Source organism: Xenopus laevis, chromosome 4L (genome assembly GCF_017654675.1).
Source record: "Xenopus laevis strain J_2021 chromosome 4L, Xenopus_laevis_v10.1, whole genome shotgun sequence".
NCBI lineage: Eukaryota > Metazoa > Chordata > Amphibia > Anura > Pipidae > Xenopus > Xenopus laevis.
Window position 1 is genome coordinate 134,074,392 of NC_054377.1, and position 27,824 is coordinate 134,102,215.

General features: G+C 41.8%; 1 protein-coding gene across 4 annotated transcripts in view; it reads right to left on the bottom strand.

Annotated features, from left to right (window-relative positions):
• plxna1.L (plexin A1 L homeolog) overlaps nucleotides 1-27,824 on the bottom strand; it is a 256,200-nt gene that overhangs the window by 198,698 nt on the left and 29,678 nt on the right. For 3 of the 4 annotated variants that reach the window (XM_018256516.2, XM_018256518.2, XM_018256517.2), the window contains exon 2: nucleotides 23,428-24,736. In XM_018256516.2, the coding sequence (XP_018112005.1) occupies nucleotides 23,428-24,594 (1,167 nt within the window). In that variant the 5' untranslated portion in view covers nucleotides 24,595-24,736. 4 annotated transcript variants of the gene reach the window in all.

Here is a 27,824-nt window from a genome sequence, read left to right on the forward strand (position 1 = left end):
GTCCTAGGGGGCAACTGTTTAGGACAGTAGCAGTTATAAATGGATTTATAGGAGGGCTATATGTCAACAGTAACAATTTATATCAGTGTTGCCCCACTTCAGTTGTTGGTCAAGTACAACTCCCCGCATCTCAAATTCCAAAGGCTGGGAGTTCTAGTCCAACAAGTGCAGGGTCGCAAAGCCCTACTTTTATTATATTAATGGCAGACTTGCCTATACCCCTGGGCAATAAAGTTTAGCCAGTTTCCCCAAAAATGAATACTTGCAATATGTCGAATAGGGATGCACTGAATTCAGCAGGATTTGGCCAAATCAGAGGTCTCTGAGGAAGTGCAGTGGCACGAAACGCGCCAGACCTCGGACGCTGTTCTTAGTACCAAGATGCATTTAATAAAGTGATTTTTTTTACCTGAAGGAAAATCTTTGAATTGAGCGATTCTTTGGACCCTTGAGTGCGCCGCCACGAAAATAGAGGTGTGCTTTGGCCAAATCCATGTGTGTGGCCAAACCAAATCCTACTTTGCATAAGTAAATTAGGCGTGGGAAGAGAAATCACATGACGTCTCAAGACATGGAAGTAAAACAGTCTTTTCTCACTTTTTCCTTTCCTGCCTCTAATTGGCATATGCAAATTACGGTTCGGTATTCAGCCGAATCTTTCACAAAGGATTCTCAAATAGTGGATTCGGTGCAACCCTAATTTCTAACCATTCCAAAAATTACAGTCATTCGTCTGGTTAAGTGCGGTACCACTTGCTGCATATGTGCCGCTTTATACACAAATACATGTTGGAGGGAGCTAAGTCGCCTTTGTTGGTCAAGGAAAGTTGGGATTGCGTCTCATATCATAAGCCAGGATAACGGTTAATAGGGGGGCTTTGTATTTCCCGTCTTGGCTCTGATATACCGGAAATTTCACTAGTAGAATAAAATTGGAATGGCTTCATCATTCTATTCCTTCCACCACATGAGCTCTTCCAACACTCTACAGCTGCTCTGCTCCAGGCCTTGGCTAATATTTATCATGGCTGCCATAGAGCTGTCAGGCTCCACCCCAAGGCCTGTGTATTCCCTGTCAGGGTATTGGGACACACGGGCTCTCAGGCGGGTGCAGCTGGGAGAGAGGAGTCGGCAAAGAAACATTTTAGGCAAATAAATAAATTCTGAGGCCAGAGCCTCAAAACACACCGCTGCCATCATCCTGTGAGGCTAAAAGCTAAGTTCCAGACAAAAATGTCAAAGATCACCACATAAAACTCTGAAATTTGATGGTTAAAACAAAATATAGAGTGGTGTATTGCAAAGTAAGGTTTTACAGGTCCAACCATTGCTACAACTGAGGTGAATAAAAGCCTAGAGAGAGGTCCAGTCTAAAGCATCAAAGTACACGCCGGTGCCAGGGAAATGTTAAATTAAAGGGACCCAATTCAGTTTAAAGTGCATGTATGTCTATTGCTTTTCCTCTAGGACGCACCTCAATTTGCAATGCAGATGAGCAGCACACTGCAGGCTGGCTGGTGATAATCCAAGAATCCATCTTGCCATTAAGTGCTCTGCTGACTGTATTAATACTAGGACACCGGCGGGAACGCCTTTGGGAGACTGCTCATATAAATCACCCCTCTCTCCCCCGCCATGCACAGAGGAAACCCTGGTTATGGTGATTATGCAGAGGGCACATTACATTCTACACACAATGCAAGCCAACACACATTACTATTAGGTGCCTGTAAAGGGTTCAGACCATGTGAAAGCTCACAAGCCGATTGGTTGTTATGGGTTAATGCAATAGTGCAAATTAGAGGCTTAGTGCATTTCCCCTCAATACAGAGAAGAGCTAAGCCCCAATAATGGCCTTTTTCAGTGAAAAATGGCAAAAATCCCCCCTGCCATTGCCACTTATGTTTATAAGAAATCCTTTTATAAGAACTCACTATACATACACATTATATTATAATTCTTTTTATTCACGCATCTTTATATACAGCCAACACTTGGTCTTTTAAAGGAGAACTGAACCCTTAATTAAAAAAACCCTAGCCTACATAGACCCCCCTCTCTGCTTCCCCCCGCCCCCAGCCTAGGTGTTACCCCTGGTAAATGCCCCTAACTCTTTACTTACCCCTCTGTGCAGATTCACAGGCGCCATCTTCTTCACTTCGCTAATCTTTGGGTCTTCTTCCGGCACTTCGTCAATTTCCGTCAATTTTGGAGCATGATCAGTTGTCACGAAACAGAAGATTGCTCCAACTGTATATGCGCCATTATGCTGCTCTATTCCCAAAGATTACCGAAGAGAAGATGGCGCCCGTGAACTCTGATGCCCTGAATTTGCACCGAGGGGTAAGTAAAGAGTTAGAGGTGTTTACCAGGGTAACCGCTGGGAGGGGGGAGCAGTTATCAAGGGTTTAGTTCTCCTTTAAGGCATGGGAGAAACTAACAGAAAAATTTAAAGTTGCTTGGTTCTAGACCGCATAGGCTGCTGCCAGGTAATATTTGATCGGTTATGAAGAATGCTTGGGACCTGTGGTTTTCCAGATAACAGATTTTTATGTAATTTGGATCTTCATACCTGAAGTCTACTAGAAAATCAAGTAAATATTAAACAACCCCAATAGGCTGGTTTTGCATCCAATAAGGATTAATTATATCTTAGTTGGGATCAAGTACAAGCTACTGTTTTATTATTAAAGAGAAAAAGGAAATATTTTTTTAAAATTTTGATTATTTAGATAAAATGGAGTCTATGGGAGACCACCCTTCCGTAATACAGAGGTTTTGGGATAATGGGTTTCCTGACCCCACATAAAAAATAGAGCAGGCAAAGCAATTTGCAAACCCTTCAAAACAAAGATTTCTGGGAGCCCTATGCAGGTGGGGTCGCTGCATAACTGAATAAACCATACAGTTCATAAATAAGGCGGTGGCACAGATACCCAAGTAATTCTGTGTATAAAGAGATAAATGTGCAGCATGCAAGCTCTCAGGGCCTGGAGACTGGGCACAATCCTGCAGTAGGATTCCAAGCGAGGAGTTAATATTCTGCGCTGTTCCAGCTATAGCAGAGCCTCCGAGCGACACAAGCTCATCCAGTCGCTGTTAAAAGGGGATGGCAGAAATGGAGTTGGGAGCTGGGAGATGCTGTGAACCGTGAAATCACTTTATATCACCGCCACCAAGGGATGATAGATGTTGCCACAACAACCACAGCTTTCGTGTCTGCCCCCCCCCCACGGCTGGCAGATCAAAGGGTCTTGGTCATAGAACAGCATGACAGGGCAAATGGAAGACTGGGCGACTCTGGGGGACTAACGCTTAATGCTGGTTTTGCCACTGTTCTATAAAAACCAGGTGCCCCAGTGGGTTCATTTATTAACACAGTTACAGATGAGGCCACCACTGAACCCAGTGCTTATTCAATAGTAGATAAGGGTACCCAAGACTTTCTACACATTCACATTTACTCTGGAAGAAGAGATGGCGCACTTAAAGGCAATATAAACCCAAAAGTAAACTGTATAAGCAGCCCTTATACACATTTAAGAGTTTCCTTTTAACATAACTGTTGTTGAAAGCAATATGTCTGCCCCTTTCCTATTCTCTGCCCTGCCGGTTCTGACTTCCGAGGGCTGAAACACACGGTGCGCATTCTTCAGATCCGACGCAATGAGAGGAAGCGGTGACGGGATGGATGCGACAAATATAATGCAGGTAATAGGAATGTCGGTGCATCCGACACGACTGTCAGGTGAAGACACAACGTGCAGCATTCACATCCGACAGACTTGTATGTCAACATTCCTATTACTTACATTTTATTCAGTGCATCCGTCTCGTCGCATTCGCTTTGTCTCATCGAGTCGGATCAGAACAAGCCGCACCATGGAGTTCAGCCCTGAAATAACGCAGCATAAGCCAGCTGATCCACATCCCTTTGGCGAAGCATGCATGTTTCAAAACAGCACAATCAGCAGTGCAGAAAGGGATAAATAAATGGGACAGGTTATCCCGAATGCTCAGGACCTGAGGTTTTCCGGATAAGGGGTCCTTCTGTAATTTTGATCTCCATACCGAAAGTCTGCTTAAAAAATTTATTTAAATATTAATTAAATCCAATAGGTTGATTTTGCCACCAATAAGGATTCATTATATCTTAGATGGGATCAAGTTCAAGCTACCATTTTATTATTACGGCGAAAAAGGAAATCATTTTAAAAGAATTTCCATTATTTGGTTTCAAATGGAGTCTGTGGGAGATGGCCTTTCTATACCTGTACTGCTTTCAGTTTCAATTACATTTACAAATAACCTTAAAATCTCTGAAAAATGTTAATGAATGTATATTGGAAAGCTGCTTAGAATTACAGTTTCTTTCATTAAGAAAAATGTAATTGGGGGGGGGGGCTTTATTCCCTTTTAATTATAGAAATTGATATTTTTGGCAAATGCACTCCAGGCTTCTGCATGTCGATACCCAAGAGTAAGCTGAAGGCGGCCTGTTTTATGCAAGGGAATATTTGATAGGGGACTTTGCAGCAAATTACATTCCAATGCTGGGCTGTTTGGCTGCCAAGATATTTAAGTCCCCAGCAAGGAGAAAATGAAAAGTGCAATGGGATCACTGGAATGTAACCAGTAGAGTTATTTAACTCTGGCAGAGCTTCCCACCTTGCAGTCTGTGAGCCAGAGAGAAACCCCATCACCTGCTTGGCGCAGGCAGTCGGCAGTCCAATTTGCGTCGCTACCGACTGCTGAATATGCAATAGGATAAAAGCCGCCGCCACGGCTGCTGCTGTTATTTACTACTTTCTGCTTTGTCTCAACAAACTCTCTGGGAAATGACAAATACAGCTGCACACCCGCGAAAAAACCTCCACAGCAGTGAGCTCTTCCTCGCCATCAATAAATAATTACACTGACAATTAGCTCATTAACATCAAACCGCCTCGTTAGGGATTTTCAAACTAAACATTCCTACTGATGCTTTACTGTCTAGGTTGGATAAAAATACGGCGGGGTTTAGGATGCCGATGGGCGAGGAAACGGGTCAATGATACACAGCAAACGTTGCAGGGGCTTTAAACGGGTTGCTTGTCCAATTACATTATTTAGAAATTGTTAAAATATAATAATAAGCAATAATTCAAACAGTAATGAAAATTATGAAATTTGATAATGTCTTTTAGTGATGAAACCCGCGGTAACGGGACGGCTACCGCAAAAAATCTTCGGGTCGCAACCTCACACTGCTGGCTTCCAGTCCCTGAATTTATAAACTCGCACCTGCTCCACCCCTTTTGTGATGTCAATGCGGGGTGGGTCGGACTCGGGTCTATAAATATGGCGGATGGAGTGGGCCGTGCCAGGTTCGGGTCAGATGAGGTGCGTGTAGAGGGAAACTTGAGCCGCACATTTTTAATGTCTTTGTTCAGAAAAAGTCAGAATACATATAGACTTTATTCTGGATAATTGGTCCTATACCATAACAACATTCGGGACCTGGGGTTTTTGGGATAACCGATCTTTCCATAATTTGGATCTTCATAACTTAAGTTTACTAGAAAATTATTTATATATTAAATAAACCCAATAGGCTGGTTTTGCCAGTAATTTGGATCAAGTACAAGGTACTGTTTTATTGGCTATTCGGTAGCCCCTATGTGAGACTGTTTGGCAGTACATCTGATTTTTATGCAACCAAAACTTGCCTCCAAACCTGGAATTTAAAAATAAGCACCTGCTTTGAGGCCACTGGCAATAACATCCAAGGAGTTGGGGAGAAGCATGTTGCTCACGAGCCAATTGTAGTGGATCACTGCTTTACATGGTCATGAAACTCTTCCATGATTTACAATACTCTTATTTTTTACAATAGGGTGGTACATTATTCCCTATATATTATTCTGTCTGCATCGGACAACACAACTGAAGCCAGAACTGAATTAGTGAAAGTCAAAACCACCTAGTGATGAAGAACAAACTATAAAGTACAAACCACATGGACTTCTCGTAGCACAACTTGCAAGAAGAGAAACTAAGAGGGCTCCAGAGCCGACCATATAACACAATGGAATGTTTCTATATTTGTACAACTGATTTTTACAATCTGTCTTCAACACTCAGCGTGATATTTAGAAGAAGAAAAAAAAATACAGCAAGAGACAGAAAGAAAAAATGGTGGATAACTGGCGTTTCTAGTATAAGGAAAGACAAGTTTGGTATAGACAGAAGGACCTGCTAAATATAGATGTGAGACAAGAGTGTGAGCAGAAACCTGGGGTAAAAGTGTGAAAAATGCAAGTTGTTCTCGGATTGTTACATAGTAAAGCAGATATCAGCGCCAGTGCCGACATACTGCATACATTCTCTATAAGGGGCAGCATGGGACATTATCAATCGTCAATTGTGTGGCACTACAAGCTGGTTTATAGTTCAGGCACATTATTCCCAACTAAAGAGGATTCTGGGAACTGTGGTTCAACAAGCAGTCCAAACACTGGATATTCCTGCATTAGAATTATGTTATTTGCAAATATCTATCTTGCCATTAGGTAGCAAACTTTAGAGAGTGGTCCTGACTGGTCACTGTTGGGCAGATGAAGTCTTTTGACTGCCAGAACTGAAGAAGATTGGGTGCTAGGTGACATAGCTAGGTGAATAGCACTGGCTGTGAGCTGTGATCTCCCTGTATGGCGCAACAATCTCTAGATGGGCTCATTCAGCATTTTGCTCTGTTGGTGTTGTTCCTGGATGGTGCTGCATAATGTGGCCTTGCTCACTTGTTATTCTACTCTATTAGGGACCTTCTTATACAGTGCTACATACTGTGGCCCAGGTCATTTATTGTTTCGCGCTATGTAGGACCTTCCTGTGGTGCTACATAATATTGCCTGGCTCACTAACTGTTCTACACAATCAAGAACCTTTCTAAGTAGTACTATCTAATGTGGCCTACTTGCTGTCCTGCTCTCTCTCATATCTCCTTGTGGTCTACAGTGCTTTCAGGGGTCTTCCTCTGCATTGTTATATAATGGGGCTGGGCTCACCCCTAAGGGTCTTCCTAAATGTTGCTACAAAATGTGGCCTGTTCTGCTCTCTCAGGGTCCTTTCATAAGCATTGCTACATAACAATCAATGCTTGTGATTTCTTAATGGCTGTTCCATCAAAGATCTTCCAGTGGAATGACCCGAAAACACCAGCCTCCTGGCCCAACCTGCTGCCAGTTCTGGTTAGACGACAGCCGGAGAGCCACAGAGCAGTCATTTGTGCACTATATAGGATTATAGAGTGAAGGACGCCACATGGAAATTGCACATCTAATCGCATGTGAATAGAAGGCAGCCTCTATGTGCGTTTGTAAATCACTGGTATAATCATGCGTGGCTAGCTGTTCTGTCTCTGTGAGCAAATACTTGTGAGCAGACAGGGATGCAATTTGCCTGCATTAATGCCGGGGGACTGGAGCTCAGAGCCAAAAATACGTGACGGTAACTGCTGCCCAAAGCACAATGTAATTTGCATAACATTATATGGTCTTTCATTCAAGGAGGATTCTGTACTCAGGAAACAAACACCAATGACTGATGCCATTTTCTAAATACATGCACCAAAGATGTGCCTACCAGCCAAACTGACTTCAATGAGAACAACCTGACACCACTAGGGGCCAAAAAACACTAGCAGAGATCAAGCTCCTCTTGAAGGTCCAACTCAGGGTTCATGAAATGAGTACAAATTGGTATAAAAGTCTACCTAGGAGGCCAAACACATCTCACCCTAACTGCCCTAAGAGCTTTGCTTTCAGGTGTATATAAAATGACAAATAGCTGGTGTATCTAAGTGAGCAAATAGGCATTCTCCTCAAATCTCCCATCAACTGGCCTTCAGGTCCCCCCAGGTGGCAGGCCGCACAGTTTGCTCTCTCCAAGCTGTTTAAAATGTGTTTGTGTGTGTCAGGGAAACATGCATTTTGGTATTGATGCCTCCTTAAATTAGAGGTCTGTCACACTGTTCCATTGTTGCCATCTTGCTGGCTCCTTGATGCTTCCTCGATTGCTCCTTAGCTAATTTCCCCGAGGGTGAGTCCGCTGAGTGACAACATAAAGTTAATAAATGATAATTAGCACCAGGAGCGAGAACACAACACTGCATTCAGTAAATCCCTCAAACCTCACTAATGATGGCCTAGCAGGGGAGGTTTAATTCCATCTCTGGTGCCCTTATGTACCTTCCCCACTGACTGGTGATGGGGTCCTGTGCTAAACAATCCGATCTTCCAGCGTAGAAGAAAAAAAGTACTAGCAATGGCACAATCTCCTAATAATTAGGCACTGGGACAATTTCATTGGCACCTAAGGGTAAGGTCACACTAGGAGATTCGGGGAGATTTAGTCGCCCCCGGCGACTAATCGCCTCTTCTTTTGGGGCGACTAATCTCCCCGAACTGCTTCCCCCCATCTTCTGCCTGCTAGAAGGAGAAAATCGCCTGCGTCTTGGCACTCGCCGCTCTTAGTTTACGAAGTTGCCTCACAAGGAAACTTCGGGCGACTTTAGAAAAAAAACGCCGCGAGTGCCATGCCGCAGGCGATTTTTCATTCTAGCAGGCAGAAGACAGGGGGAAGCAGTTCGGGGAGATTAGTCACCTCAAAGAAGAGGCGATTATTCTCCCAGAATTTCCCAATGTGACCTTACCCTTAGGATGAGAATTCGTATAAGTCGGTGTCACTGAGCTGCTGGACAGACATACAAAGGAGGAGCCTTATTATATTTAAGTTCTGGACCCCTTTATTTGCACATACGTATGCTCACGGTACACACCAATTATAACTCTGAAAAAAGTATGAACAATGCAGCCAATTCATAAGTTATTTGACAGATCTAAATAACTTGTTCCCATCTCAAAGATCAGTACAAGTTATTTTAATGCCAAAGGGCAAAGAATGAAGAGCCTTTCCAATGTTATGTTATACTTTGGCTCATCTGTGCAGTTTTTACCACCCTGGCACATTTTCACTCATGCTACCCCCGGGGCACTTTCCCATTCAAAACATATTTAGCAGCTCCTGTGCCCTCCTTAGTCCTAAAATGTGAAATTCAAGCATTGAAACACATGCCTAAAGTATCCGATGCAATCCTGCCATTATTACCCCTTAAAGGGGAATGTAAACCCAAGAGTATAAATTTGCACAATAAAAGACAATGTCATTCTCAACAACTTAACAGCGCCTATAAAGTTAATGGTCAGTGGAATAGCAACTGAAACATGATGTAACCGTAAACAGCCTTCCATTCTTCTTCACAAGTCTGTTCATGAGCTGGCTTCAGCTACATTGTGTCAGAAGCCTGAAGCACCAGTGCAGAGAATGACAAATACTGCTTTCAATTCTTATAGTTACAAAATTATGAAAAATTTGCAATAAATGTACAGTATACTGGAAGGAAGTCTGGAATTACAGGCAACATTTTATTTTAAGTGTGTACTGCCTCCTTAGGTTTTCTTTCCTAGCCGGTTCACACGTTTAGTTGTATTTCCAAATACTTGAAGATGGGATTTATTTAGTGCATGTGGTTCACTTCCCCTTTATTTTATTCTTGCCGAATGCACCTGATGAGCAGGCAGCAATTAAAGATAGGGTTTAATGTGCTAACAACTGCAGATGTGCTGCCTCCCCTATCTGTGATCCAGCATTATCCATGCAGCACTCCTATTCCCGGCCTCTGTTGTGATGTATAGATCTCGTACACATGTATATTTTCGCTGGGTGACAGCTCCTGTATCCTCGCTGTAATAATCGGAGCATATAATTGGAGCCGTACCAATAAGGCAAGGAGGAAAAGACAAGCGGCACCAGCAGCCTCATTGGAGGAATGCAAACAGGCCATTAGGCCTTCGTTAGCGCAATGATACATACTTAGGTTTGCTTAATTAAAGATGCTGTCAAACATGGAATTATTAGGTTTGCTGGTAATAAGCAAAAGTTAGCTCCGTTCCAAACAGGCAAATTGTAAAGGTTACAAACAATGAGCGGCACTGAAATGCATTAAATACACTTGTGTTATCTCCATAGTGACCGCATGGGCTTTTTCAGCCGGTTATTCCAATAGGTTAATGGGAAAGCAAGGCTAAAACATCAGTGCAAAAAATAAATTGGCATCGTTTACAAATATAATCTTCAGCTATTTCAACTATATTCTGCTTCTAAGGGTCAGGGCACACAGCCAGATTCGGGGAGATTAGTCGCCCGGTAACAAATCTCCTCTTCTTCGGGGTGACTAATCTCCCCGAACTGCCTCCCCGTCGGCTAAAATGTAAATCGTCGGCGGGATGGCACTCTGATTGATTCGTTTTTCGAGGAGGAAAACTAATCGATACGATTTCACCCGCGATTTACATTTTAGCCGACGGGAAGGAAGAAGAGGAGATTTGTTGCGGGCAACTAGTCTCCTCGAATCTGCCGGTTTGCCCTGACCCTAAGGTTAGTACTCCACGGGCGATTTCGGCAAGATCCAACGAGCTGCGCAAAAATCAGGCGTCAAGTCGGATGCAACGAAAATAAGGTAAGTAGTAGCATTGTCGGATGGTGTCACATCGTTGAACCGACGTGACACGACTGTCGGATGCAACCGCTGCGTCTGTATCTGACAGTCGTGTCGTATCAATGCTGCGACTTCATCCGACATTTCCATATCTTACCTTATTTCCGTCGCATCCGACGTGACGCCTGCGTTTTTGCGCATGTAATGTAACTGAATGTGTCTCAGTGGGACATGGGTTTTTACTATTGAGTGTTGTTCTTAGATCTTCAGGCAGCTGTTATCTTGTGTTAAAGAGCTGCTATCTGGTTACCTTCCCTTTGTTCTTTTGTTTGGCTGCTGGGGGGAAATAGGGAGGGGGGTGATATCACTCCAACTTGCAGTACAGCAGTAAAGAGTGATTGAAGTATATCAGAGCACAAGTCACATGACTTGGGGCAGCTGGGAAATTGACAAAATGTCTAGCCCCATGCCAGATTTCAAAATTGAATATAAAAAGATCTGTTTGCTCTTTTGAGAAATTGATTTCATTGCAGAATTCTGCTGGAGCAGCACTATTAACTGATTCATTTTGAAAAAAAATGTTTTTCCCATGACAGTATCCCTTTAATTTAGTTTCAGAAACTTTTTATCTTTTTCTCGAGTCTCAGAACTGTCTAGCAGAAAACGGGTCAGTTGGGAGGTATGGGATAGGGTTAGAAATATCAGAATATGGCCTTTTGCTTAAAAATGAGTAATAAAATGTAGACGAACAATACATTTGTAGCCTTATTGAGCATTTGTTTTTTTAGATGGGGTCAGTGACCCCATTTGAAGGCTGCAAAGGATCAGAAGAAGATTCTGATTCAAGAATTATAAAAAAAAAAAATGATTAATGAATGCAAACTGAAAAGCTGCTTAGAATTAGCCAGTTTATAATATACTAAATGTTAAGTTAAAGGTGAAAACATGCACATAAAGGGCATGAAACCATCATAGTCCTTGCCCTGTACTCGGCATAATCACACATCAGTGTCACATTAAATACCTGACAGGTAACAAATCATAGGCCTGGAATTTCACCTCCACCCCTGCTCTAACCGCAGGTGCACAATACCAGGGCCCAAGGGCCGGAACAAGCAGGCTGAGAGGTTTAACCTCTGCAAAAACAAGTGAGTCAGTTAGAATGAATGTATCACTAATTACCTCCCGGAGCATCCAACCAGGGGATTCTGAAATTCTGTGGAAGGACTTGAGGCCTGGGATAAAACATTCCTGTGGTGTAACTAGCAGAGCAGAATAAATGCCTGGCGTGTACATGACAGAGCCAGAGAAAAGGTACACTGAATAGGCAATAAAGAGAGTCAGCTTTGCTTTACACTTTACTGTGTAAGGCTGTGTATATAGAGACTTAGCAAGTGCCGTCTACCTGGCCCCCACAACTGCCCATGCCGAATAATAAAATGCAGGACACTAAAGCTTTTATTTCCCCTCTCTATTTGACCAACGGGAAGATAAACAGAAGCATGTGGAAGTACTTTCAATTAAAAGGGTAGTGATGATTGCAGACTCTGCCTTGCACTTGCACTCCATGCTGTTGTATTCTTTCTAAATAGAAACTTCCATATTTAATGTCTAACACTTCTTGTTCACCTTTCAGTTAATTTTTAGTATGATGTAGAGACCTGATATTCAGAGGCAGTTTGAAATTATTTTTCATGTATTAAAGGTAGGACTACACAGGCGTTTTCGGCGAAATCCGACACGCTTCGACAAATCGCATGCGACGGAAATAAGGTAAGAGATAGAAATGTCGGATGAAGTCCCAGCTTTGATCTAATGCGATACGACTGTCGGATGTAGCCGCTGCACGATGCGTCTGCATCAGACAATCATGTTGCGTCAGATCAACACTGCGACTTCATCAGACATTTCTATCTGTTACCTTATTTCCGTCGCATGCGATTTGTCTCGGTACATCCGATCGCGCCAAAAAATTCCGTGTAGTTCTACCCTTAATATGTGTGGGTTTTTTACCTTTTTTTTTTAGCAGCTCTCGAGTTTACAAGTTCAGCAATGTGGTTGCTAGGGTCCAAATTACTCCAGCAACCATGCACTGATTTAAATAAGAGACTGGAATATGAATAGGAGAGGGTCTGAATAGAGAGACTAGTAGCGTCGGACTGGCCCATTAGATACTAGGCAAACTCCTGGTGGGCCCAGGTTTCAGTTAGGGTTGCCACCTTTTCTGGAAAAAAAATACCGGCCTTCCTATATATTTATCTTTTTTCCCTATTAATAACATTGGGATCAGCCATCATTTTTACCGGCCAGGCAGGTAAAATACTGGCCAGGTGGCAACCCTAGTGCCAGTGGGCCTCTGGTTTCTAACCATTTTGGCCTATTCTTATGGTCATTCCATATTTATTTATAGGAACGAAGAGGCTTAATAATAGAAGAACACAGTATAGTATGTAGAGAAAAGAGACTAGAAGTATAAAGAAGTTGAGTGAGGTGAGATGGTATAATAGTTTGGAGAGTGGGCCTAAGGTTTTTCTGGTGGGCCCCTGGCATCCCAGTCCAACAATGGAAACTAGTAATTAAAAGAATCAATAACTAGACTTTTGCCTTCAGCTGGCCATAGACTCAAAGATCCGCTCATTTGGCAACATCGCCAAACCAGCGGATCTTTCCCTGATATGCCACTAACGGCATGGCTATATCGGGGGGTAATTCGAACGTTCGGCCGTATGGCGAACAATCGAATTACGATTCGCCAAGGGGCTCCGACTGGTCGGTCAGTTAAAAATCAAACCTTCCCGATCGATATCGTGGCCAGATATCGATCGGGAAGACACGTCGAAAGTCCCCATACACGGGCAGATAAGCTGTCAAATCGGTCCAAACGACCGATATCGGCAGCTTTATCTGCCCGTGTATGGCCACCTTTATGGCTCCATTTGGCAGCTGGAAAGAGTCAGGGGGAGAAAAAAAACAAATAAATAAACAGAAGAAAAAGGCAAATCATTTTAAAAAGCTCTAAAAAATAATAAAGACCAATTGAAAAGCTGCTTAGAAGTGCCTGTTCTATACCATGCTAAAAGTTAACTTAAAGGTGAACCAGCCCTTACCGGAAGTCAGAAAGGCTGTGGCTTTTGCCCAACATAAGCTTTGAGTATCCGGATAAACAAAGTAACATCAGGAACAAACCAATAAAGCCAACAAGATGCGCTCATAGCCTTCAAATACAGATACCATAAACTCATGGCTGTACACAGAGATGCTTGCAATCAAATCATTCCATCAGTGCAGTAAAGCAGAGCAGTTAAGAGACCACAACAATTAAACTCAGACGAACCATGCATGCAGCTGTTCCTCTGTAGATATTATAAAGCGGGGCAGGGGGGATAAAAACCATGAAATCCCTTTTTGTATTTGCGGTGGGGTTTATTTGTAGTTGAAAAAAAAGTAAGTTTGCATATCAATTTTTTTTAACTTGCAGCGCAGGGTTGCTACTTATAAACAACAGTTAAATCTGCATTAAAATACACACAAATGATGCAAGCGAAGCATGTTAATGCACACACCATTAAACCACATGCAAATGCAGTTTTTTCATACGTGCGATTATGTTCCAAGAACTAAATAATCCCAGTACACACAAATGGGCCCATTCATATGCTGCCTGCTGTGGTTTTGTGAGGTTTCGTAACAAAGTTATATTTTACTGAATGACGACAATTATTCCTCGCTTTGGATACACGTTTAAGCTGGGGTGCACTTAGTCCAGGCTTGGGCTAATGGCTCTCTAAACGAGGGGTGCTGGGAGTTGTAGTACAGGTATGGGACCTGTTATCCAGAATGCTTGAGACCAGGGGTTCTACAGATAACGGGTCTTTCTGTAATTTGGATCTTCATATCTATTAAATAATCAGGTAAACATTAAGCAAACCCAATAGGATGGTTTTGATTCCAATAAGGATTAATCATATCAAAGTTGGGATCGAGTATGCGTTACGGTTTTATTATTACAGACAGAGAAATAGGAAATTATTTTTAAAAATATGTATTATTTGGATAAAATGGAGTCTATAGGAGAAGGCCTTTCCGTAATTCAGAGTTTTCTGGATAACAGGTTTCCGACAATGTCTTAAAGGAGCATTAAAATAAAAAAAAATTTGTTTCTTTGTAACGAAAAAAAAAAACTCCAAGACAGTTTTAACTTTAAATCACAAAGCTTTTATTAAGAAATGATTTACCGATTCTCTGCATGCGCTCCTCTTCAGAAACGGCGACAGGGCGAAGATCCGTTGTGCGGTGCTCGATTTCTCCTCCCTGCCTTCTATAGTAGATAGCCAGGGAGGAGAAATCGAGCGCCGCAAAATGGATCGTCGCCCTGTCGCCGTTTCTGAAGAGGAGCGCATGCAGAGAATCGGCACGTCATTTCTTAATAAAAGCTTTGCGATTTAAAAGTTAAAACTGTCTTGGATTTTTTTTGTTACAAAAAACGCATTTTTTTTAAAAAGATTTTTTTTGTTACTGGCCCTTTAAGGTGGCCATACACAGAGAGAGCAGCTTGTTTGGCGATGTCGCCAAACGAGCGGATCTCCCCCTGATATGCCTACATCGAAGTGGGCGATATCGGGCTGATTCGATCGTAGGCCCTAGGGCCCAACGATCGGATCAGAATGGAAACCAAACGGGCAGATGAGCCAAACGAGCCTGCATCAACAAAATGAGGCGGCCACGATCTGACGGTATTTTTTAACCTGCCCGATCGGCATCTGGCCGACTTTCTTCCAGATATTGATCAGGGACGCCCGTCATACATGGGCCAATAAGCTGCCGACCCGGTCTGTTTTATCGGCCCATGTATGGGAGCCTTTATACTTGAGTCAATAATGGATTGGGAAGGGGGGGAGGTGCAAGATGAAGAACTGGGATCTACATTTCGGCTAATGAGCTAAAATAAAGAAGCGCAGAGTACAGGGAGATAAAGGTGAGGATGCCATTAGTCAGAGCATGACGTTCCAAGCCACGATTGCTCTTTGTCAAGGCTAAATAATAAATGACAATGACGGGCAGGTTTAAATAGCAAAAAAGACAAAGAATTAAGTCACATCCATATTCCCCAAAAGCACCAGGATTGCCTCCTTGATATGGATTGTAAATGACATAGTGTGGCATCTAACAGGGCACTCGCCTGGCACAGCTTTCTACATACTATTATATACGGCTTCAGTTTTACTCTTCCTCTATAAAATAGAGCATAACCACAGCTTAAACTAGTATCTATTGCTCCCTATAGTATTCTTGGAACGAATGGTGAAAAATAGAGCTATGGGATCCGTTATCCGGAAATTGTCACTTTAATGACAATTGTTCCAAGTTACGCTTGTAATTAGGAGACCGCTTTCCTTGCCAGCATTGCTTTCATGTACAGAGCCATGCACAATTTCCAATCTGGAGGGACTGTAGGGTTCCGGAACAGACAGCGAAGTTCTTGATATCACCCTGTCGTTGTTGGGCATATCGGGGAAAGATCTGCTCGTTCGGCAAATCTTATCGTGTATGGCCACCTAGATATTATTAATCCTTATTGGAGGCAAAACATTGCTATTGGGGTTATTTAATGTTTAAATGATTTTTTAGTAGACTTGGTATGGAGATTCAAACTACAGAAAGATCCCTTATACAAAAAAACCCAGGTCCTGAGCATGCTGGATAATAGGTCCCATACCTGTATAATGTTTCCCTTTCAGATATCATTTTCCCTTTAGGTCACTTTTTTACATTTTGATCTAGCTTTGTAATTTACTACAGGGTGCAGTCACTCTTCTAGATGGTGCTCTATAACATGCCAGTGCTGGGAGATATAGTTTCCCTAGATACAAAGGGGACTGCTAGGGGCACCTGCTATTAAAACTTTGCCACTTTGAGATGGGGAATAGTTTTCAGAGAATCTTTCATAACAGATTGCACTTGTTTTTATGTTATTACCTGGATTATATATTATGTTAATTTCCAATCTGTAGAGATCTTCTGCGTCTTACACTCAAATACGCTCCCCACCCATTCATTACGGCACCATTTCAGCTCAGCCTGCACACAGCTTTATCATCATTTTTAAATTAGAATGACTTTAGTGACAATTATTCCAAGAAAACAGAAGTTACGCTTATTTGTAATTAGGAGACAGCTTTCCTTGCCAGCATTGCTTTCATGTACAGAGCCATGCACAATTTCCAATCTGGAGGGACTGCAGGGTTCCGGAACAGACAGCGAGGTTCTATGTGATCTGATATTAGTTTGAGGTCCAAACAAATGGGCCAGTGTGTGTGGTGTGTGTGTGTGTGTGTGTGTGTGTGTGTGTGTGTGTGTGTGTGTGTGTGTGTGTGTGTGTGTGTGTGTGTGTGTGTGACAAATGGGCCAGTGTGTGTGGTGTGTGTGTGTGTGTGTGTGTGTGTGTGTGTGTGTGTGTGTGTGTGTGTGTGTGTGTGTGTGTGTGTGTGTGTGTGTGTGTGTGTGTGTGTGTGTGTGTGTGTGTGTGTGTGTGTGTGTGTGTGTGTGTGTGTGTGTGTGTGTGTGTAGAAATAAAAGAAAGCCGTGGTCTCACGCACTCCAGTTAATCACTTGATTTAAATTTTATTCACCGCATAAAAGCATTAACGTTTCGGCTTATGGCCTGGAGCCTTTGTCAAAATGCATTATGGTGATGCATTTTGACATGAAACCACGGCTTTCTTTAAAATATATATATATATATATATATATATATACACACACAGTGGTGTGAAAAACTATTTGCCCCCTTCCTGATTTCTTATTCTTTTGCATATTTGTCACACAAAATGTTTCTGATCATCTAACACATTTAACTATTAGTCAAAGATAACACAAGTAAACACAAAATGCAGTTTTTAAAAGAGGGTTTTTATTATTTAGGGAGAAAAGAAATCCAAACCTGTGTGAAAAAGTAATTGCCCCCTGAACCTAATAACTGGTTGGGCCACCCTTAGCAGCAATAACTGCAATCAAGCGTTTGCGATAACTTGCAACGAGTCTTTTACAGCGCTCTGGAGGAATTTTGGCCCACTCATCTTTGCAGAATTGTTGTAATTCAGCTTTATTTGAGGGTTTTCTAGCATGAACCGCCTTTTTAAGGTCATGCCACAACATCTCAATAGGATTCAGGTCAGGACTTTGACTAGGCCACTCCAAAGTCTTCATTTTGTTTTTCTTCAGCCATTCAGAGGTGGATTTGCTGGTGTGTTTTGGGTCATTGTCCTGCTGCAGCACCCAAGATCGCTTCAGCTTGAGTTGACGAACAGATGGCCGGACATTCTCATTCAGGATTTTTGGTAGACAGTAGAATTCATGGTTCCATCTATCACAGCAAGTCTTCCAGGTCCTGAAGCAGCAAAACAACCCCCAGACCATCACACTACCACCACCATATTTTACTGTTGGTATGATGTTCTTTTTCTGAAATGCTGTGTTACTTTTACGCCAGATGTAACGGGACGCGCACCTTCCAAAAGTTCAACTTTGTCTCGTCGGTCCACAAGGTATTTTCCCAAAAGTCTTGGCAATCATTGAGATGTTTTTTAGCAAAATTGAGACGAGCCTTAATGTTCTTTTTGCTTAAAAGTGGTTTGCGCCTTGGAAATCTGCCATGCAGGCCGTTTTTGCCCAGTCTCTTTCTTATGGTGGAGTCGTGAACACTGACCTTAATTGAGGCAAGTGAGGCCTGCAGTTCTTTAGATGTTGTCCTGGGGTCTTTTGTGGCCTCTCGGATGAGTTGTCTCTGCGCTCTTGGGGTAATTTTGGTCGGCCGGCCACTCCTGGGAAGGTTCACCACTGTTCCATGTTTTTGCCATTTGTGGATAATGGCTCTCACTGTGGTTCGCTGGAGTCCCAAAGCTTTAGAAATGGCTTTATAACCTTTGAAATTGAACTCAGGTGTGATAAACCACAGTTAAGTTATTTTTTAACAAGGGGGGCAATCCCTTTTTCACACAGGCCCATGTAGATTTGTAGTTTTTTTCTCCCTTAATAACGTAAACCTTCATTTAAAAACTGCATTTTGTGTTCAATTATGTTATCTTTGACTAATAGTTAACGGTTTTTGATGAGCAGAAACATTTAAGTGTGACAAACATGCAAAAGAATAAGAAATCAGGAAGGGGGCAAATAGTTTTTCACACCACTGTGTATATATATATATATATATATATATATATATATATGTATAAAACTTAGTCCCTTTGTAAAATGTATAATGAAGCAATAGAATTCTTAATGAATCAGATGAAAATTAAGCGTAGGACTGGCCAGATATGGGATGACTTTGACGTAGTTGGCCAGCTTAAATATTTTGCAATATATGGACAAACAATCCCTGTGTTGTTTAAAGGGTAAGGCATTTTTCAGTAGCAGTATGCACAAAATGTCTCTGTCTTAAATATATTGATAATGGGTTGAGTGCAGAGGACTCTTGTATTTGACTATATGTATTTTGTGGTCACAGCCTCATTGCACCCCCGCCTAATGGTTTTAAAAATTAGTGGTGAGCACAACTTTCCCTTGTTTGTTATAGTTATACAGGAGCAGTGACCAGCTCCATGTTGTAGCTCCCACCCTTCCCAGCTATAGTCAGGTGATCCCACTGGTGTCTAATAAAAGGGCAGCCAAGTTTGGGAGTTTACTTTGAAAGCAGCTAGTAAGTTGCAGGTAAAACTTAGTCCCTTTGTAAAATGTATAATGAAGCAATAGAATTCTTAATGAATCAGATGAAAATTTAGCATAGGACTGGGCAGATATGGGATGACTGTGACGTGGTTGGCCAGCTTAAATATATTGCAATATATGGACAAACAATCCCTGTTTTGTTTAAAGGGTAAGGCATTTTTCAGTAGCAGTATGCACAAAATGTCGCTGTCTTAAATATAGTATATATATATATATATATATATATGGGACCTGTTATCCAGAATGCCTTAAGTCTACTAGAAAATCATGTAAACATTAAATAAACTGCTTTTGCTTCCAATAAGGATTAATTGGCATATCTTAGTTTGGATCAATTACAAGGTAATGTTTTTATTATTACAGAAAAATAGGAAATCATTTTTAAATGTGGATTCTTTGGATAAAATGGAGTCTATATGAGACGGCCTTTCCCGTAAATTGGAGCTTTCTGGATAATGGGTTTCCGGATAACAGATCCTATACCCGTACACCTATCTTACAGATTCTATACAATTTCCCAAATATAGAAGTTCCACATAACAAGTGTCAGACTGGGGCAGAGTCATCTATCAGAGAAGAGACCTTCATCCTCACTGATAATAAACTGCCAAAGCTGCCTTATGCAGAAACCTGCAATACTGTTATAGGTCTCCTTATCTGGAAACTCGCTATCCAGAAAGTTCCAAATTACAGGAAGGCCTTCTCCCACAGACTCCAGGCAAATAGAGATATAGGATCCGTTATTCGGAAACCTGTTATGCAGAAAGCTCCGAATTACAGGAAGCTTGTGCCCCATAGACTCCATTTTAATCAAATAATATAAAATTTTAAAAAATTTTCTGTTTTCATTGTAATACTAAAACAGTACCTTGTAACTAAACTGCATTAATCCACATTGGTGGCAAAACAATCCTATTGGGTTTAATTAATGCCAAACATAATTTTTAGCAGACTTAAGGTGGCCAATGACAGAGATCGGATCTCTCCCCAATATGCCCACATTGAAGTGGGCGATATCAGGTTGAGTGGGCACTCGGCCAAATGACAGCTTAGTAAATTAACAAGAGAAGGCCTCAATGTTAAATGAAAGAATTAAATAAGCTGCAAAGTTGCTTTGAGTCTTCATGTCGACAATATACTGAAAGTTGTACTTAAACTATTGCACTAGATTTTTCTGAAACAGAAAAGGCAGCCTGAATTGTGACTTTGAGTAGAAAAGGAAGTTTTACAGCCAGTGTCCTCTCACCAACATATGAACACATTTAGCTGGTCCCTTTAGCTTCTGCAAAGTCAATAGCCCTTTGTTTTTGTAAGGGGCGGCATGTGACCCAAGTCGTTGCTCAGCAGAGGGTCACAGGATAATGTGCAGCCAGACACCAGGAGATACAAGTACAGTTCCTAAGGAGATACAGCTGGAATGTCCAACCCATGGGCAGAGGGTTGGAGAACAAGGGGCATAAACCATGGGCCAGGGAAATATATTGAAAAAAAGAATCGGCTAAATAGAAATCACTATTTTACAAAGAAGGAGAGCTGTCTGGTATTGGCTGGAGTTGCCACCCAAACATGGCCATCAACTAGGGTTGCCACCTTTTAAAATGATCTTTACCGGCAGATGGAGGGGGCGGGGTTAAAAGGTGGGCCGTGATGATAAAGGGGGCGGGACCGTGACAAGCTATTGGCTGGCCGGGTCGTGACGTCAAAGGGGGCGGAGCCAAGCGCGCGCATTTGGCAAGAAGCCCAGCAGAAAAAAGTACGTTTGAGCAGGCTGGGGGCAGGCCACCGGCTTTTTTAGGTGTATTACAAATTTACCGGCAGCTACATTGCCGGTAAATTTGTAATACCGGCCTTGGCCTGTGTTTTACCGGCTAGGCCGGTAAAATACCGGCCAAGTGGCAACACTACCATCAAGGTGACCCTTCAACTTCACAGGTTTTCGGATGAACTGTAAAGAGAGGCACCAGAGGAGTTCTGTAGGCCAACTGACAAGTATTAATCTGAGAGTATAATGACCCCTTTAAAGTGGAATAACTGTTCTTCATGTCTGCACATTTCTCACGTACACATTTCAGGAGACAGGTGAGCCATACTGGTGGTGATTCCCAGTATCCACCATGTGAAGGGATTCATTCTCAGCAGTTAACTTTTAGTATGATGTAGAGAGTGATATTCTGAGACAATTTGCAATTGGTTTACATTTATTATTATTCATGGTTTTTGAGTTATTTGGTTTTTTATTCAGCAGCTCTCCAGTTTAAAATTTCAGCAATATGGTTGCTAGGGTCCAAATTACCCTAGCAAACATGTACTGATTTGAATAAGACCCTGGAATATGAATAGGAGAGGGTGTGAATAGAAAGGTTAGTAACAAAAAGTAGCAATAACAATATATTTGTAGCTTTACAGAGCATTTGTTTTTAGATGGGGGCAGTGACCCCCATTTGATAGGCGGAAAGAGTCACAAGAAGAAAGTACATAATTCTAGGAACTGTAAAAAAGAAAAAGTTGCTTAGAACTGCCCATTCTATAACATACTAAATGTTATCTTCAAGGTGAACTATCCCTTTAAGACCACTATTATGGGGAAAAAAGGTACAGTGAAAAATAATAGCAAAACAGTATATGGAGATTCCATCAAATAATCGTAAAAACTGAAATACTTTGGTGGCCAGAAGTGAGCATATTGTCCGGCTCAGGCCATGCTCGAGAAAAGATTGAGTGTGACACTGTGGGTAACAAAGATAAATATTGTGCTCTCGTTGAAGGAATAGTCTGGGCTCCCTCTAATTTCAGCCTATAAATGCAGGCCTCTCTCAAGTATGTTATTACTGTGATCTGAAAAAAGATTATCGCTCCTGATAACTCCCAGGAGTGAATTAACATGAGCTACAATCACAAAAACAATTAAAAACAAATATGGCTGAAATGAAACCACTGGTTGATCAGAGAAGAGGGAAAGAAATGGCCAAGAAAACAAGGCGATTTAGCATTATCCTAGGCAAGCCATTATTCAGCATTCTCTCCTAAAATGGAGCAGAAAATTATCATCATCTTTATCTTGGATTTTTACTTTCAAATAGGGCCAAACTATTCGTTAGATGTTGGCTACAAACTGTGTTCCCCAATGGGCTCTGTGGTCTGAAACCCCATGACTTGAGCAATATCATCATGAGCCTAAAGCTGGCCGTACATCGGAGATCCGCTCGTTTGGCGACAGATTTGCCCCCTTGAGGTGGTCGATATTGAGCTGATTCAATCATGGACCCAATAATTGGATCACAACAAGGAGAATTATGGGCAGTCTGATAAAGGACTGCATCATGAAATGATGCAGTCCTCGATCTGACAGGTTTTTTAAGAACAGCCGATCCAGATATCGATCAGGGAAGCCTGTCAGAGGGCACCATACACTGTCCAATAAGCTGCTAACTTAATCTGTCGGCATTTTATATCTGCTTGTTTATGAGGGCCTTTAAGGGCGGAGACAAACGTGGAGATTCGGTGAGATAAGTCGCCCGACGACAAATCTTACTGCAATGCCTTCCCACCGCCTAGAATCTAAATTGCCGGCAGGATGGCATTCAGAGCGATTCGTTTTCTGAAGTCACCCGAGGTTTCCTCAAGAGGCAGCTTCAGGCGACTTTCGAAAACAAAGCAATCCGAGTGCCATCCCACCAGTGATTTCAATTCTAGCTGGAGGGAAGGCAGTCCGGGGAGAATAGTCGCCCGAAGAAGAGCCGATTTGTCACCGGGCAACAATCTCCCTGAATCTCCACGTATGTCTCTTCCCTTACAGACACATACAGATAGATAGATAGATGATAGATAGCTAGACAGACAGGGCAGATAACTATAAGAACTTTATGTACATGTATATGTTAGTGAATAAATGTTGAGGCTAATGCTACCAGTCCATGTGTATCATACTTTGTAAGCAATCCCCTAAAATATCAATCCTTTAATGCATGGTTGTAACCTCTTTACCAGTCAACGTCTATAGAAGACATAACTGATGGGCACCAGGCTCTGGCTGAGTATCCCACAACTGTCTCATAGATTAGCTCTGCCTTCTGTCTCAACGGGATAAATAAATCTTACAAGAGCAAATCAAGTCTGGTTAATACTGTGTAATCGATTACATAGCATAAATGCAGATGACTTACTGAATTGATGCATCCCAGCTCCTTGTTTAAGAGCCAAGGCAGAGAGAGTTTCCCATCGCCTCTGTAGCAAGACTGAATGCGCTCTTTAATTTTATCCTTGATCTTCTTCAAGGTGAAGAGGCACAGGACAGACTCTTTGGGGGGTTTGATCCGGTTCTTCTGTCCTTGTGAGAAGACTGTGAAAAGAATGTCTTCCCTTTCAGAGATGCCCAGCTCCTTAGCCAAGCGTTTCCCTGGCTTGCTCAGATAGGCATCCTGTATCAGCCTATATTCCACCCCATCCTTCATGCAACCAATGGGAAACTCTACGTAAGAGTAGAACTTGGGATCGTCTACACAAAGCCGGACAATCTTGGACGTAAAAAACTGCTCCCCTGTTGAGTCAGGTGATGTTAACTGGGTGTCCAGCTGAAGCGTTAAGTAGTACACAAACTGCTCACTGCTGAAACTGTACACGTAGTAGATATCAAATGTAGGGAATTTTGACAAGGTATCTGAGGGGATCTTGAGTTGTGAAGACACAAATTCATCCTGATAGACAAAGCCAAACATTTCAGCATTTTCTTCATTGCCCAGTAGTTTGCGGCTGGAGAGGGTGGGGAAATATTCAGATTTTCCATCAATAGGAGTCCCAACAAAGAGTTTATTTTGGCCATTTGGAACCTCAATGATGACACCAGACATGGTCCCAGACTCATTGACACTAGAAAGGTAATGTTCCTTCCGGTGGTGAGGCTCACCCAACTTGAAGAGATCATCAAGGCGTAGGAACTGGCAGATCCCCTGTGAGGCGCTCCCACATGCTATTAATCTGTTATCAGAGTAATCAATGAGTAGCAGCTTGTTCACATTATTCGTGGTGATAAGTCCATGGGGGCAGGACTGGACACTAGGCGGAGGGTAACACTTTTCATTGTCCTCTACCGGACCTGTTACGTGGGTGCGCAAGAGAGTCAAATTGTTAGACAGTTTGTAAATCCTGTTGATGGCTCCCACATACACCTCTCCGGTTTTATTGTGTACTACTAGGTGAGTCAGGCTCCAGTCGCTTCCTGTAAAAGTCCTGAAGTCTTTAGGAGACCCATCCCCTGTTGCAATCCAGGAACCAAGCAAAACTAAAAAAGTCCATAAATGGAACGGCAGAGGCCTCTCGGCGTGGAGCAGCATCTTCCCGAATAATAATTATAACAATAATTAAAAAACACCCAAAAATAAATTAAAAAGAGGGGGAAGGAAGGTTATATTTCCAAATTGGCTCCCGTTGACTGCCTCATTTAGAATTCGGTCCTGATAGACAGCCAGCATGGGTCTGCAAAACACAACAAACATATAATTAGGACATTTCCCTTTACTTACACACACATTATAGTTAATTCTATTTAGATCACCTGATCTTCATGTATACTCTCTAGAACATCTCATAAAAACCTATTCAACACCCCAAACAAAACCTGTCCGCTTTCTATATTTACCCATCCACTGATTAAGAGAAGGTTACGTGTCTTGCCCTCGGGATAATGAGATATTTTGTGCAATAACCAACTAAATGAAAGATTTAGCCTAATCATGTCACATACAAATAGTCTGATCCATCTTTAAAACTATAAATTGCATTTCTATAAACCTATTTATCTTTACACTTATCTCATTATGATTCATTCTATATTTATGGCACATAAAAATAATTATAATCGTTGAATTTGGAATTTTTCAAAAGGAAAATAAATCGCTCCTCACCAGTAAATTTTTCGGCCTCCATCACCCTTCCCAACAGCAAAACTACAAATTTTGAAATTCCTATATTCCTAATGGTGACTGATCACTGCAAAAAAAAACTTCCATGACCCAATGGGGGATTTGTAGTAACAATGGCAACATTTATCCTGCTACCGATAAACCAGATGTTTGCTTTCGGTCTTCTAACACCCAGAGACCAGTAAAAGGTAACTGCTGACTGGTTTCCATGGGTTACGAGACCAGAAATGTACATTTAGCGACGCGTTTGCGGTCGCGGCGACAAAGCGCCGCGACAGTCACCGCGACCGGCGCAGGCGACAGTTTTGTATGGGCGCCTATGTAAAAACGCCTGTGCTAACCACACGAGGCGATGCGCTTTTCAACAGTCGCCTGAAAAAGCCTGGCGAGGCATTTTCAGGCGACTGTTGAAAAGCGCAAAACTGTCGCCTGCACCGGTCGCGGCGACTGTCGCGGCGCTTTGTCGCCGCGACCGCAAACGCGTCGCTATCTCCCCGTGTGGAATAGCCCTTAACTACAGAAACCCCATAGTGTCATTAAAGATGGCCCTGGTTTCCAAATACCAATCAGCTCATCTTGGGTGATTAGATTCTGCACATTGTTTCACAAAAGAAAAGTCACAAATGAGAACCAACCAAAGGCTTGCACACAATCTATCAACATCTACCTTCAAGACTCAGGTTACGTCTCATCTGCTCCTCTCATTGTTCAGTGCGTGCACTTAACATTAATGGAGCTAGATCCATCACTGGCCCCATGTAAATAAAACCCTATGGAAGGATAGGATTAAGGGGTTTGAAAAGAAACATTATTCTGTACAGCTAAGCCTGTGCACTACGCTTTCAGAATACCACTTAGAGTAGGTGACAAAAGGCCAGAGAGAAGACAAAGGAGCTCCAGAAATAATATTTCCTTTTCCGTAGAAACATAAAACTTGGGAGATAAAGACCAATAGGTCCATCTAATCTGGCCATTTTCTTTTCAGCTATAAAGGTTATTTGAGGTCTTCCATTTATTCTCAAGATAGTCATTGTTTTCACCCAATCATTATTCAATGATCTCTTCCTATTGGTTTCTATACCCTGCACTGACACTTAATTTCAAGTCTCTAGCGCACATTTTTTTCATGTCCTTCCAACATATGTTATTCTTAAATATCATTCACACAGAAGAACATTAACTGTTTATTCAAGCAACTTTAACAAATCACACATTTGGGAACCTTTATTCATTAGATAAGCAGCTTAAAACTTTTTTTTATCTTGTGGGCTAGTAAGGATCTATGGAATTTATGTATTATTTACCATTAATGATGTCATACTAAAAGATTAAGAACCCTTAGGAAAACTGGAGGCAAGTAATATCACTTCGAGGTCTGTATTCCACCCAAGAGCCTACTGTTGCACAGTCATTCTTCAGCCCATTTCCCATTGGGGTTAAGGGTTTCATGAACAGATTTAATTTTATACTTTTTATTACAGACCACATACAGTGTTGAGCACATGTCCCTTTTACAACAAATTACAGCCCTAAATGCTTGTTATCAAGCATGAAACATTCAAATTTTCAGCCCCCCATATTATTAGGTATTACATAATCAGAGTTTATAGCCTCAAGAGGAGACAAAAACATTCTGTTTAAATGGGCTCTAACACACAGAGGGGCACTAACACTGCGGCCCTGACAAATACATAAAAAGACATCCTACACACTGTCCCCATATATGAATGCATATGTACTTATACATCCATCCAAGTTCCAGCAAACGCGTGTACATACTTCGTGGTGACTTCAAATAAATGCAACAAATTAAAATATTTTCTGAAACAGAATTTACATTTTGAATGCATGAAACGCTAAGGATCCTGCAAAATAGTAAATCACATGAAGCCATCTGTAATTCTCAGCAAAGTGTTGCCCTTTAATGCTAAACCATTCTCCTAAGAACATTGTTCCATCTCCTAATCGAGAAAGAAGCCATTAGGAACCTGAAGATCCCAAATCTGAGTGAATTCGAGGGAATTTTGGAAGTAAAAAAATTCGAAATTCTAAGTAATTTTTTTGGATACTTCGACCATCGAATAGGATACTATGACTTCGACTCAAACTAAAATCGTTCGAATATTCGACCATTCGATAATCGAAGTACTGTCTCTTTAAAAAAACTTCAACTTCAATACTTCGCCAAAATAAACCTGCCGAAGTGCTATGTAAGCCTAGGGGGACCTTCTACAGGAGTTTTTTGAAGTCGAAGAAAAATTGTTCGATCGATGGATATAATCGTTCGACCAAACGATTTTACTTCAACCGCAAATGGGCAAATTCGATTAAAAAAAACAAAAAACTTCGACTTCGATATTAGAAGTCGAAGTATTCCAATTCTATGGTCGAATTTCGAAGCTTTTTCTACTTCGAAATTCGACCCTTGATAAATCGGCCCCTTAAAGTGCATAGAGTTCTGAAAATGGCTGTGCCACTTATTACTCAGCAAAAAATAAAGAAGAACCCGACATAACCTTATGTTTCCAAGCACGACGTCAAGCACGCATTTGGTGGAGACGGCTAGAAGATAATAGCGGGGACCGAAGAAGTACTGAGTGAGACAGTCTTATTATTAACATGTATTTATAGAGCGCCAACAT